This window comes from Cetorhinus maximus, chromosome 19 (genome assembly GCF_964194155.1).
Source record: "Cetorhinus maximus chromosome 19, sCetMax3.hap1.1, whole genome shotgun sequence".
NCBI classification, from domain to species: Eukaryota; Metazoa; Chordata; class Chondrichthyes; order Lamniformes; family Cetorhinidae; genus Cetorhinus; species Cetorhinus maximus.
This window is the reverse complement of record NC_135897.1, coordinates 66,143,434-66,158,505: the sequence shown is the minus strand read 5'-3', so window position 1 is coordinate 66,158,505 and position 15,072 is coordinate 66,143,434. Positions and strand designations below refer to the sequence as shown.

At 43.0% G+C, this 15,072-nt stretch overlaps 1 protein-coding gene across 1 annotated transcript in view; it reads right to left on the bottom strand.

Annotated features, from left to right (window-relative positions):
* rnpepl1 (arginyl aminopeptidase like 1) overlaps window positions 1-15,072 on the bottom strand; it is an 83,908-nt gene that overhangs the window by 14,468 nt on the left and 54,368 nt on the right. Inside the window, exon 9 of the mRNA XM_078563979.1 lies at window positions 5,127-5,351. Coding sequence (XP_078420105.1) covers window positions 5,127-5,351 — 225 coding nt within the window. The remainder of the gene's footprint in view (window positions 1-5,126; window positions 5,352-15,072) is intronic.

The window sequence follows — 15,072 nt, the reverse complement described above, 5'->3', positions numbered from 1 at the left end:
TACGAGGCCCCTTGGGGATGAGCGACCATAATACGATAGAATTCTTCATCAAGATGGAGTGACGTGGCTGATTCTGAGACTAGGGTCCTGAATCTTAATAAAGGAAACTACGATGTTATGAGGTGTGAGTTGGCTATGATGGATTGGGAAACGTTACTTAAAGGGATGATGGTGGATAGGCAATGGCAAACATTCAAAGAGCGCATGGGTGAACTGCAACAATTGTTTATTCCTGTCTGGTGCAAAAGTAAAACAGGAAAGATGGCAAAACCATGGCTTACAAGGGAAATTAAAGATAGTATTAAATCCAAGGAAGAGGCATATAAATTGGCCAGAAAAAACAGACCTGGTGATTGGGAGCAGTTTAGAATTCAGCAAAGGAGGACCAAGGGATTGATTAAGAAGAGGAAAATAGAATACGAGAGTAAGCTTGCGGGGAACATAAAAACTGACTATAAAAGCTTTTATAGGTATATGAAGAGAAAAAGATTGGTGAAGACAAATGTAGGTCCCTTACAGTCAGAAACAGGGGAATTTATAATGGGGAACAGAGAAATGGCTGACCAACTAAATACATACTTTGGATCTGTCTTCACAAAGGAGGACACAAATAACATACCAGAAATGTTGGGGAACACAGGGTTTAGTGAGAGGGAGGAACCGAAAGAAATCAGTATTAGTAAGGAAATGGTTTTGGAGAAATTGATGGGATTGAAGGCCAATAAATCCCCAGAGCCTGATAATCTACATCCCAGCGGATTTAAGGAAGTGGCCCTAGAAATAGTGGATAGTCATCTTCTGAGATTCTATAGACTCTGGAACAGTTCCTACAGATTGGGGGGTAGCTAATGTAACCCCACTATTTAAAAAGAGAGGTAGAGAGAAAACAGGGAATTATAGACCAGTCAGCCTGACATTGGTAGTGGGGAAAATTCTAGAGTCCATTATAAAAGATTTAATAGCTGAGCATGTGGAAAGCTGTGGCAGAATTGGACAGAGTCAGCATGGATTTATGAAAGGGAAAACATGCTTGTCAAATCTACTGGAATTTTTCGAAGATGTAACTAGTAAAGTTGATGAGGGGGAGCCAGTGGATGTGGTTTATTTGGATTTTCAGAAGGCTTTCAACAAAGTCCCACATAAGGGGATTAGCGTGTAAAATTAAAACACATGGCATTGGGGGTAGTGTATTGAGATGGATAGAAAACTGGTTGGCAGACAGGAAACAAAGAGTAGGAATAAACGGGTCTTTTTCTGAATGGCAGGCAGTGACTGGTGGGGTACCGCAGGGATCGGTGCTGGGACCCCAGCTACTCACAATATATATTAATGATTTAGATGAGGGAACTAAATGTAATATCTCTAAATTTGCAGATGACACAAAGCTGGGTGGGAGGGTGAACTGTGAGGAGGATGCAGTGATGCTTCAGTGTGATTTGGACCAGCTGAGTGAGTGGGCAAATGCATGGCAGATGCAGTATAATGTGGATAAATGTGAGGTAGCAAAAACAGGAAGGCAGATTATTATCTGAATGGCTATAAATTGAGAGAGGGGAATGTGCAACGAGACCCGAGTGTCCTCGTACACCAGTCGCTGAAGGTAAGCATGCCGGTGCAGCAGGCGGTAAAGGAGGCAAATGGTATGTTGGCCTTCATAGCGAGAGGATTCGAGTACAGGAGCAGGAATGTCTTGCTGCAATTATACAGGGCCTTGGTGAGACCACACCTGGAATATTGTATGCAGTTTTGGTCTCCTTATCTGAGGAAGGATGTTCTTGCTATAGAGGGAGTGCAGCGAAGGTTTACCCGACTGATTCCTGGGATGGCGGGACTAACATATGAGGAGAGATTGAGTCGGTTAGGATTATATTCGCTGGAGTTCAGAAGAATGAGGGGAGATCTCATAGAAACCTATAGAATTCTAACAGGACTGGACAGGGTAGATGCTGGAAGGATGTTCCTGATGGTGGGGGAGTCCACAATCAGGGGTCACAGTCTGAGGATACGGGGTAGACCATTTAGGACTGAGATGAGGAGAAATTTCTTCACCCAGAGAGTGGTGAGCCTGTGGAATTCACTACCACAGAAAGTAGTCGAGGCCAAAACATTGTATGTTTTCAAGAAGGAGTTAGCTATTGAGTTGGATGATCAGCCATGACCATAATGAATGGCAGAGCAGGCTCGAAGGACCGAATGTCCTACTCCTGCTCCTATTTTCTATGTTTCTATGTTTAAAACTTTGAGAGTTCACTGGGAAATTCAAAACATGCTGAAGCTCTGAACTCCATGTACTTGGCAGGCCAAATTTTTAACTTTCGAGGAAGCTCTCCTAACACCTATTGTTATATCCCCTTTCACAACTAGTATGCGACAACTCACATACTTCATAAAATTACATAATCCCTTTCCCATGTCCCTCATTAACAACTATAGTTTTTAAATCAGTACAACTCTTGAAACTATTATAGTTTCACCATGACTGAACTATAATGTAAGTCAAATCAATAAACTGGAGACAGTTGGAGAGCTTAATGAACAAAAGCCCATACAGGTGACATTATCACAACTGCATTTCTTATGCATACGTTCTTGGAGTAGTTAATATACCCAAAATATATTTCTACCATACATGAATGTTAGGCTTTGAGAATAAATCAAAATTATAGCTTCTCAAATTGATGGCCAAATTATGTCTTTGCATATTATATTCCAGGAAAACATTTAATTGCCATAAAGATGTCACATACTCATGATTCACTGCAAAGCTGAAAGCTGTTTGAGGCTGGAAGCTGCCTCTATTGTCAAAGGAAGCCTATATTTTCACCACTGAATCTCTGATCAGCTAAACATTATCGCTGCCTGGTACAACTTTTCATTCTCACTGTCTAATTGGAAACTCTGCTCAAACACACTTATATCCAAAATAAAACCATTTACAGCACAGGAGGAGGCCATTTAGCCTATAGTATCTGTGCCAGCCAAGATAGAGCTATCCAGCCTAATCCCGTATTCCAGCTTTTGGTTCAAAGCGCTGTAAGTTAAGGCGCTTTAAGTGCATAACCACCTGCGTTTTTAATGCACTGAGGGTTACAGCCCCTGTCACTTTTTACTCTTCATTCATCTAACAGAAGCTCACTTAACAGGCAAAAGATAAAATTCATTTTACTAAATCGTATAGAGGCTTTAAGACAGTTTAATTAACCCTTTTCTTTACAGTAATAAGCACACCTCTTGATATGATTTTGGTATCTATAGTGTTTGTACCTAAAATCCTACAGTTTACTTGGAGGGTTCTCTCAGTATTACTTTCTCCGCCCATTTGTTTAACTTAGCTTCTTGACAACATGTATATAATCTGGCTCTCTAAATGGGAAGAACAAAATAATGTTTATGAACAACTGTTATCTCTTCTATTTCTCTCCCCCAACAATGAATCTGCTGAACTGGCATGAACTAGAAGCAGTCATTTCTTTATTATTCTTGCTATGGTAGATTGTTTTTGCAGTAAAATAATCAAGAACTGTGCCAAGACAACTGACTGTCAGGCCAATTAATCATAAAAGTGCACTCTTTATGAGGTTGCTTTACTATTTTATCAATTTGCATTAAGTGCACAAAAATGCACGTTTGCACTTTTCAAGTGAAAACATCCATTTCCCTGATATTAAAGAAAAAATATCTACCACTATACAGAACATTAGTCATACCACATAACAAAGACCTCTACCAAAAGCTCTTAATGTTACATATACCAGCAATAAGCAGTTTAAATACACCTCCCAAAAATGACATCTCAGTTCATAATCTGGAGTGGCTAAGGTGGACGCAAGAACAACTTGAACTTATATAGCGCCTTTACTATAGAAAATATCCCAAGCAGTTTACAGAGTAGTACTAACAGGAATGAAGCACCAAGCCAGGGGGAAAAAATTGGAAGGGCTACTTGAAAGCTTAGACACAAAGATGGCTTCTGAGCTGGAGGAAGATATGGAGGGATTTGGTTGAGAGAATTTCAGAAGGCAGCCCTCGGTAGCAGACAGCTCTGTCAGCAATGATTGGATGAAGGAAATTGGGAAGTATAGGAGGTTAAAGTCAAAAGACTGAGGCGTATTGGAGGGAAAGTAAGCCTAGCAGAGGTTGCAAAGTAGCATGCAGTGAGGCCATGGAGAGACTTGAAGATGAGGACAAGGATTTTAATTAAATTCAATGCATCAGGGAATAGAGAGCGAGTGTAGGTCTGCAAGGACAAGTGGATAGTTAAACAAGCCTTAGTGCGGGACAGGATAGGGGCAGCTATATTTTGGTCAAGTTGAAGTCTACGAAGTATAGATAAAACACGGTCAGTAAGAAGAATATTGTAATAAGTAAGGTTGGTGATGACAAAAGGATTGGTAAGAGTTTCAGTGGGAGAGTGACTGAAGTAGGGGAGGAGATGAAAATAAGAGGTCTTGATGATGGAGATGGAAGTGATGTATTCCATTGGCCTCAGAGTCCATGAATGAGTTAGGAAGGGGAAAAGCAAAAAAGTACGGTATTCAGTCTCAAAAACATGGAAAAAAACAAGGTAACAACATGCCTTGTTCACATCATACCTTGCACTAAGTCAGCACAAAGCAGACTTGACAGCTGTCACGTAGGAATCTGTAACTCAGAGTATACTGCCTTCTCTGCTGAAGAATCGGTGGCCTTGAATGGAACAGGAAAAATATCCCTCCATTGTTAATTTAGACTCTTTAACACTAACCGGCCCTGGAGCAAATTTCTTCACTATACAAACCCCATGAGATGTGCAATAAATAGATCAGATTCACTATAGACCTTTTAGATTCATCACACAGAGGAGATGGGATTTACACTACAGCTTCCTACAATACCGATCAAGTCTCTAAAATTATGAAGTTCAAAATTATGTCTCTAAATAAGATTTACAAGTTGATACACTTTCCAATTGTAGTATTTCTACAGAGGAGCGATCACTAAAGTATTTATGAAAGCATGACCCTCTTTTAAAGCAAAATGAGCAAACTTCAAACAAAAACATTTATTTAAATGTGTGAACACTAATCAAAGTATTTATATATAATGGTGAACTCTAAGAAAACAGTTAAACAAGTATGTTATCCTACCATGAGGCAGTGGAGATCTGTCCAGCAGTTTGTCTAACAGGTGGACTATTTGGAACGTTTTCCATTCGGAAATATCAATGTCTGTAATTCGGTTTCCATCAAGAGTTTCTGAACTCCACAGCTGGTAGAGAGCTTCCACCGGTTTAATCAAACTAGATCCCTGAGACAAATCTGGCTCCAACAGCGGAGGTCCAGATGCATTCAGCCAACGCTCAAATTCTAGCCCTAAAAGCAGAGAAAAAACTCCAGATGAAATTAGTGTTTGATAAAATAAAATTCTCACATGAAATATGCAAATCATTTTCCAATATGGTGAAGAAAAACAAAGGTCATAGTGTGAGAAGATGAAAAAGTGATTCAGGCGAAATGTACAGTTTATCTCAGCAATGCGTTCTGAGTGTTTAACAAGGTGATATGAAATTGAATACTTTTGACTGTCTTTCTATTGACAGTTAGAAACACTCAAATTAGAGAAAATAGGTTAGCTGAAAAATGTCTCTTATGACAAGCTCCAACCTAGCCTTAGAATATGTTCCTGCTTTTATACACCAGTCTCATGGCCTCTTGGAGACAGTCGAATCATTTCCAATGAATGGTGAACTAGAGTAGTTTTGATCTGGCGCTCTGTACCTACTAAAAACTTATTAATCTTTTCTATTTCAGTATCATCCCTTGCATAGAACATCGAAGTATGATTACACAGACGGTCCTATTTGAGAGAGTGGATTGCTTGTCTATTTATGTCAGTGATGGCACTGAGCAATGAAGCATGTGGAAACATATGGGTCCAATTTATAATCTCTTTGATCTTTGGGAATTACTCTATAAAGTTGCAGTCTTTCATGCTGTTATTGGTTGTCCATAGATAAGGGGATGAAATTGCTTTTTTCAGCAAACAATGCATTAGTCATCTGCTTTACGTAACTATGGACAGCTGGTTGACTTCTGTTCCTGAGATCTCCAGTCTGAAATGATTCCGAAGCATAAAAATTCAAGCTTATGACCTTGACAGCTCCTGGCATTGCCATACCTGTGAAGAGAGTCCTGGTAGGAGCATGCAGGAGAGGTGCATTATGGCAGCACTTATAAATCACAGTACCTTTGGGCACTGCTCTTCTGACAACAAAGGTATTTCATCTCTGTAGGTTCATGTCTGTAGGTTCTGTCATTGGTGGGGGGGGATACTTGCAGGGAGAGCTCTGGTGCAATCTGACTACCTGGCAACCCTCTGTTGGCCCACCTCTTCTACTCCAAATAATTTACAGCAAGATAATTCCAATAGGAAAAAACCTAAGCGCCAACGGGAAAACAAAAGCAGAAAAATGGCCTGACAATTTGGCAATCTTCTTAATGGGCTATTTGAACGCTATTTCTTCATACGACTCCATACCTAGCCACCCTGGGCATTGAGCTGATATGGGTCAGTATTAAAGGCTGCATTGAACTGGTGAAAATTCTATGCATAATGTCATTTTGGCTTCACTTACATGCATCTGATGTATCTAACAAAACTTCTTGAATTCATCACAATTACTCACAAAACTGAACAGAATAAAAAATGGGCAGAGATTTGGGTAATGGATCACCACCTAATTGCCAGGTCAGTAATGCCAATTTTATGCCCATAAATTAGATGTCATCAATCAGATAATCAGACACTACAGCTTTGAAGCAGAACTGCTAACCTGGTATCACAAGTTGTCAAAGCATTGACCAAAGCTCAGACTAGGCACATTGGTTGTGTATGTTCATAGGAGTTTCTTCAAATCATATGTCCTAATAAACAGGGCATTCCACTTAAAGTTGTGAAGCAACATCTTTCAGAATAGCTTTTCCTCTAGAACGAGGAACAAAGGGCGGAATTTTCCATTCTGGAGACTAAGTGTGGTGGCGGGCGGGAAATTTGGTGCGGTGTCCGCTGGCAGTGAGTTGGATTAATCCGTGCGATTTTCCGCTTTCCAGATCATTCATTATGCATCACCGAGGGGCGGGTCAGGTGGGGATTCATCCGCCCACCATTATTTCATGGGGTCAAAGGTCCTGGCATCATATTTAAATGGCACCTACACAGAAGCTCACTCACTGCAGGCTGGGTGTGTTGTTTCATTCGGCTTCTCAATGGCTCAAAAGAACTAAACCTTCTGCTCCCTGGGGATTCTCCTCCAGACCGCCCAAGAAAGGCGGGCGGTCCTCCTTCCAAGGGATGGGAGCAGGAGGCCCTCCCACCTGACCACACCAGCCCGGGAGGAGGTCGCCAGGGAGGTCAGCACCCATTGCCAACAAAAAAGGACTGCCCAGCAGAGCAGGAAAAGAATGAATGATCTGATGAGTTACACCAGGGTGTGCAACTTCTACTCGGTCCAAACTCTCACTCTCATAAGGGCGTCAGGAAGTCTAAGGGTTAGAGTCCACAGCGTTGTCTCACACTACCAGAAGATGGGACATCTGTACTAAATGTCTGCCAGCCACTTTAAGCTCACCATCTCATTTATATTATTGCACAAACAGCATCCTCATCCCTTACTGGGGAGGGCTCAGCACACACAACAGGCATGCATGCTTCTGAATTGCTCTTTCATCTATAACGTTCACAGTCAATCCATCTGTCTTTATGCAGGGCAAGATCACCCGCAGCAGAAGGGAGCGCGCCAAGATGGGAGGGGGGACCCCAGAGCTGAGGACACTCTCCTCCAAGGAGGAGCAGGCAGCTGAACTTGCTGGAGATGATAGAGATTACTCCTGTGTGGGAGGCAAGATCGGCTTCTCTCAACAAGCCAGTGAGGCTCCATCCAGTATACATCGGCCACATGCGGACAATGAGTGTGAGTGACCTATAATGTTGGAGCCTGCCTGTGCTTTATGAAATCCTTCTGTAAAGGCACAGTACGCAAATCAACATGGAATTCAATGCATGCCTGCATGCACACATTGAATTAGGGTAGATAGAAAGGATTGGCCTTTGTGAGATGGATAATGTAGAGGACTGTAATGTTATGAAAGTGATGCTTTAACACATCTCCTGAGTGCTCAGCAGAATCAATGAAGGGAATAAGTTGCCAATGACTGCTGTGTCAATACTAACTGGCCACATCTCTCCCAAATGCCAAGGTAATGCAGAACATAGACTTGGCAGGCTTCCAACAAATGCATGGGCATGAGTGTTTGTCAATAATGAAACAATGGTCCTGCTGAGCCACTCTCTGTGAGGACAATGTGAACATAGCCCGCAGCATTGGGTGCATGCTGTAGAGTAACAGGTCACTGTATCCTGATGTCAGACGGCATATTGGAGCTCAATAGCAAGATGAGGCCTCTGCATATTCATCCATGACAGCTGGCGTTTGGAGACATGCTGCTTTCCGGATGTTACTCCCTCTTGAGATGGTCAAGCGCTAACCATTGACTAATATTTTTCCTGTTAGCGCCACCTTGCTAAGCTGCTGTCAGACTGGCATGAATGCACCCATATGTGCAATGATGTTTCAGCTGCTTGAAGGCTGCCATGCCCACTGACTTGTTGACGCCATGGTTGAAAGGACTGCGCCATGTGTGGTTGCTTAAAAAGGTGCGGAGGTGGGATGCTAAACACATTCCACAGCGGCCATATATTCCCTAGGCTACTGTGCCTTTCAAGGATGAACACATCATTAAGGATGAGGGTGACTTATGCTGCTTCCGTGATCATTGTGAGATTGATGACCTTTTGTTCACGCTGTGTCCCCTGCAACAAAGCCTCAAGAGAACTTTGATCATGAAAACTTGTCTTCACCTTATTCCTCTTGAAATCATGTAGCTATGAGGTTGTCATGGGAACATCTGGTTCATCATGCCCATGCAACGGCATCTTCGTGTGGCTTATCCAAATCCTTTCCCTCTTCAAATTCATCCCTTCCCAAATCCTCCTCATCTAAGGAGACGACTGATAGAAACATAGAAAAACAGGAGGAGTAGGTCATTCGGCCCTTCGAGCCTGCTCCACCATTCAATATGATCATGGCTGATCCTCTATCTCAACACCATACTCCCACTCTCTCCCCATACCCATTGATGCCTTTAGAGTCCAGAAAGCTATCTATTTCCTTCTTAAATATAATCAGTGACTTGGCCTCCACAGCCTTCTGTGGCAGAGAAATCCACAGGTTCATCACCTTCTGGGTGGAGGTTTCTCCTTTCAGTCCTAAATGGCCTACCCCATATCCTGAGATTGCGACCCCTTGTCCTAGACCCCCCAGCCAGAGGAAACATCATCCCTGCATCCAGTTTCTCCTAACCTGTCAGAATTTTATCTGTTTCAATGAGATCCCCTCTCATTCTTCTAAACTCCTGTGAGTACAGGCCTAGTCAGCCCAATATCTCCTCATACAACAATCCTGCCATCCCAGGAATCAGCCTGGTGAACCTTCGCTGCACTCCCTCTATGGCAAGTATATCCTTTCTTTGGTAAGGGGGCCAAAATTGCACACAATACTCCAGGTGTGGTCTCACCAAGGCCCTGTACGGCTGCAGTAAGACATCTTTGCTCCTGTACTCAAATCCTCTTGCAATGAAGGCCAACGTACCATTTGCCTTCTTAACTGCTTGCTGCACCTGCATGCTTGCTTTCAGTGATAGGTGTACAAGGACGCTCAGGTCCCTTTGTACATCAACATTTCCCAATCTATTGCTATTTAAATAATACTCTGCTATTCTGTTCTTCCTACCAAAGTGGGTCACACTTAACCACGTTATACTGCATCTGCCATGCATTTGCCCACTCACTCAACTTGTCTAAATCACCTTGAAGCCTCTTAACATCCTCTTCACCACTCACATTCCCGCCTAGTTTTGTGTCATCAGCAAACTTGGAAACATTACATTTGGTTCCCTCATCCAAATCATTGATATATATTGTGAATAACTGAGGCCCAAACACTGATCCCTGCAGTACCCCATTAGTCATGGCCTGCCATTCCAAAAAAGACACTGTTTCCTGCCTGCTAACCAATTCTCAAACCATGCCAATATATTACCCCCAATCCCATTGCTTTAACTTTACACATTAACCTCTTATGTGGGATTTTATCAAAAGCTTTCTGAAAATCCAAATACACCACATCCACTGGTTCACCCTTATCTATTCTGCTAGTTAGTCCTCAGAAAACTCCAGTAGGTTTGTCAAACATGATTTCCCTTTCATAAATCCATGTTAACTCTGTCTAATCTCATTAATATTTTCTAAATGTCCTGTTATCACATCCTTTGTAACAGAATCTAGCATTTTCCCTGCTACTGGTGTTGGGCAAACTGGTCTGTAGTTCCCTGTTTTTTTCCCTCCCTCCTTTTTTAAATAGTGGGGTTACATTTGCCACCCTCCAATCTGCCAGGACTGTTCCAGAATCTACAGAATTTTGGAAGACGACAACCAACACCTCCACTATTTCCATGGCACCTCCTTTAGTACCCTGGGATAAAGATTATCAGGCCCTGGGGATTTACTGGCTTTCAGTCCCATTAATTTCTCCAGCACTATTTTTTCAGTAATACTAATTTCCTTCAATTCCTCCTTCTCACTAGACCCCTCATTCCCTAGTATTCCTGGGAGGTTATTCGTGCATTCCTTCATGAAGACAGAACTAAAGTAGTTAATTGCTCACTTCCCTGTTCTCTATTATAAATTATCCTGTTTCGGACTGTAAGGGACCACATTTGTCTTCACTAATCTTTTTCATCTTACATACTTACAGAAGCTTTTACAGTCCTCTTTTATGTTCCTTGCAAGTTTACTCTCATACTCTATTTCCCCTCCCTTAATCAACATCTTGGTCCTCCTTTGCTGAATTCTAAATTGCTCCCAATCCTCAGGCTTGCTACTTTTTCTAGCAACTTTATATGACTCCGCTTTGGATCTAATACTATCCTTAATTTCTTTTGTTAGCCATGGTTGGGCCACTTTTCCTGTTGTATTTTTGCGCCAGAAAGGAATATATAAGTGCTGCAATGTGTACATTCATCCCTTAAATATTAGCTATTGCCTATCCACTGTCATGCCTTATAATGACATTCCCCAATCTATCTTAGCCAACTTACGCCTCATACCTTTGTAGTTTCCTTTGTTTAGATTTAGGACCCTAGTTTCAGATTGGACTACTTCACTTTCCAACCTAAGGAGGAGTTCTATCATATTATGGTCACTGCACAACACGATTATTAATTAACTTCTCATTGTACAAAACCAAATCTTGGATAGCCTGTTCCCTAGTTGGTTCCTCGACGTTCTGGTCTAAAAAATCCATCTTGTACACACTCCAGGAATTCATTCGCCACAGTATTATTGCTAATTTGGTTTGCCCAGTCTATACGTAGATTAAAGTCACACATGATTACTGTAGCACCCTTGTTACATGCAGCTCTAATTTCCTGTTTAATACTGTTCCCTGCCTTACCAGTACTGTTTGGCGACATATATATAACTCCCACTAATGTTTTCCACCCCTTGTTGCTTGTTAGCTCCACCCAGACAGATTCTACATCTAGCCAATATTCTGAGCCAATATCTTCTCTCACTGTTGCACTGATTTCATCCTTAACTAACAATGCCATATCACCTCCTTTACCTTCTTGCCTGTCCTTCCTAAATATCGAATACCCTTGGATGTTCACTTCCCAGCCTTGGTCACCCTGCAGCCATGTCTCTGTAATCGCAATCATATCGTACCTCTATACATCTATTTGCGGTGTTAATTCATCTACCTTATTGCGAATGCTCCGTACAATCAGGTAGAGTGCCTTTTGACTTATCTCGCTCCACAATGTCTCCCTCTGGCAACACATTTCCCACTTTGCAGTGCTAGGTTGTGCAGGGCGCAATATCCAGGCTTGGGTTGACAAGTGACAAGTAACATTTGCGCCACACAAGTGCCAGGCATTGACCATCTCCAACAAGAGAGAATCTAACCTTCACCCCTTGACATTCATTACCATCACTGAATCCCTCACTATCAAAATCCTGGGGGTTACCATTGACCAGAAACTGAACTGGACTAGTCATATAAATACTTTGTCTACAAAGTGGGTCAGAGGTTAGGAATCCTGCGGTGGGTAACTCACCTCCTGAGTCCCCAAAGCCTGCCCACCGCAAGTCAGGAGAGAGAAATACTCTCCACTTACTTGGATGAATGCAATTCCAACAACACTCAAGAAGCTTGACACCATCCAGGACAAAGCAGCCCGATAGATTGGCACCACGTCCACAAAGATTCACTCACTCCAACACCAATGAACAGTAGCAGCAGTGTGTTTCATTTACAAGATGCACTGCAGAAACTCACCAAGGATCCTTAGGCACCTTCCAAACCCATGACCGCTACCATCGAAAATGACAAGGGCAGCAGATACATGGGAACACCACCACCTGGAAGTTCCCTACCAAGCCACTCACCATCCTGATTTGGAAATATATCGCCATTCCTTCAATGTCACTGGGTCAAATTCCTGGAACTCCCTGACTAATAGCACTGTGGGTGCACCTACACCACAGGGACTGTGGTTCAAGAAGGCAGCTCAACACCACCTTCTCAAGGGCAACTAGGGATGGGCAATTAATGCTGGCCTAGCCAGTGAAGCCCACATCCCATAAATCGATAAAACAAAGTGATGTTGTGTGACATTCTATGTGGTGATTTTTTTTGACAGCCCAGCCTGGCCATAGAGCCATAGAACCATAGAAAAGTTACAGCACAGAAGGAGGCCATTCGGCCTATCTTGTCCATGCCAGCCCTAGGACACCCAGGTGCCCTGTCTAATCCCACCTTCCTGCACCAGGCTCATAGCCCTGCAGCTTACAGCACTTAAGGTGTACATCCAGGTACTTTTTAAAAGAGTTTAGAGTTTCTAGCTCTACCACCAACTTGGGCAGCGAATTCCAGACACCAGACACCTCTGCGTAAAAAAGTTCTTCCTCATGTACCCCCTACACCTTCTGCCACTTATCGTGAATCTATGTCCCCTGGTTCTAGAATTCTCCACCAAGGGAAACAATTTTATCCTGTCCACTCTACCTATTCCCCTCATAATTTTGTACACCTCAATCAAGTCACCTCTCAGCCTTCTTTGTTCTAAGGAAAATAACCCCAACCTATCCAATCTCTCCTTGTAGCTACACTTTTCGAACCCTGGCAACATTCTTGTAAACCTCCTCTGCACTCTCTCCAGAGCTATTATGTCCTTCCTGTAATGTGGTGACCAGAACTGCGCACAATACTCCAGTTGTGGCCTCACCAGTGTTTTATACAATTCCAACATTATATCCTTACTTTTATATTCTATACCTCTGCCAATGAAGCAGAGCATTCCATCTGCCTTCTTTACAACCTTGTCTACTTGAACTGCTGCCTCCAGGGACCTGTGTACTTTTACGCCAAGATCTCTCACTTCATCTACCGCTCTTAGTATATTCCCATTTATTGTGTCATCCCTGTAACTGTTTGACCTCCCTAAATGTATGACTTCACACTTCTCTATGTTAAAATCCATCTGCCACTTTACCGCCCACTCCACCACCCATCTATATCGTTTTGGAGATTAGGAAATTGACCTGTCCGAATATTGGAAACGCACCTTTAACAGGCCAATAGTCTGCTCTATTAAGGACCTTGTGGCTGAATGTGCAGCATTGTATCTCTCCTCAGATGCACTCTGTGGCCGACGAACGGGTGTCATTAGCCATGTCTTCTGGAGGGTACCCCCTATCACCGAGGAGCCAACCTTGTAAGCACCGAATTCCCTCAAATATCCCTGGCACCTGTGAGTGACTCAAAATGTACAAGTCATGTGACCTGTGTACCTATCACAAACATGCTGGATCTGCTTTCTGTAATCACAAATGAGCTGGACAGGAGAGTGAAATTCTTTTCTATTAATGAATCTCATAGGCTGCTGCCAGGGAGCTCTCAAAGCCACATGTGCGCAGTCAAAGGTGCCCTGCACTTGTGGGAAGCCTGAGGTCGCAGCAAATCCTATAGCTCTGGCAGCGTGGCTTGCTTCATACATGTGGAACTGCACATAATGGTGAACTTTACTGAAAAGGGCATTTGTCACCTCCCTTCTGCACTTGTGTGTCAACGATTGGGAGATTTCACAAAGATTCCCAGTGGAGCCCGGGAAGGACCCACTGGCAAAAAAGTTCAGTGCAGTGGTAACCTATATTGCAATCAGCATTGGGTGCCCTCCAAATCCATGCGGTGAGAGCTCCTCAGGGAGAGTGTGGCAAATATGTGCTACCACATCCCTAAACAAGTGAAGGTGCCTGCGGCACGGTCTTTTGCTCATCTCCATGTATGCGCTTGCATCTTCTGTAGATCCTTGGTCGCGCCAAACATCTTTGTGGATTTGGCTCCTTCTTGTCCCCATCTGGGACTTCCTGGGACCCCGCTAGCTTTTGTTTTTCAGAGCAATGGTCTTCCCTGAGCTGTGCCAATCGGCGCCGGCCTTTCTTCTACTCATTCTATTCAAAGCTATCAAGAAGGCAGTATTGTCTGCAGCCTGCATTTTCCACTCCTCCTTGGATTTGTGAATGGATAAAATTGAGCAATCAATGGTAGTTCCCCTTGAATGGTCTCCCTCCATATGCAAGGCAGCACTGCAGTCTCTAGCCCTTTACTTGCCCTCAGTCTGTACATGGCATATCAAGACCACTCCTTGCAGGATATGATCATCCTGGAGGATGACAGGTGGCTGAGCTTTCCCCTCAGACATCACTGCTCATTCACAACAATAGCCCTTGTCCTATGACCCACAGTCAGGCTTCTGATGAAACTCAAATCCTTCCAAATATAAAATCTTTGTCTCTGCTTTCGGGTCAATAAAATGTAATATACCCTCTTCTGTTTACCCATTGAACTCCTATAAGATGCAAAAATGTTTCTCGCCACCTCTTCCCTTTGCTATTCAAATGAACTCTCAAGTTATC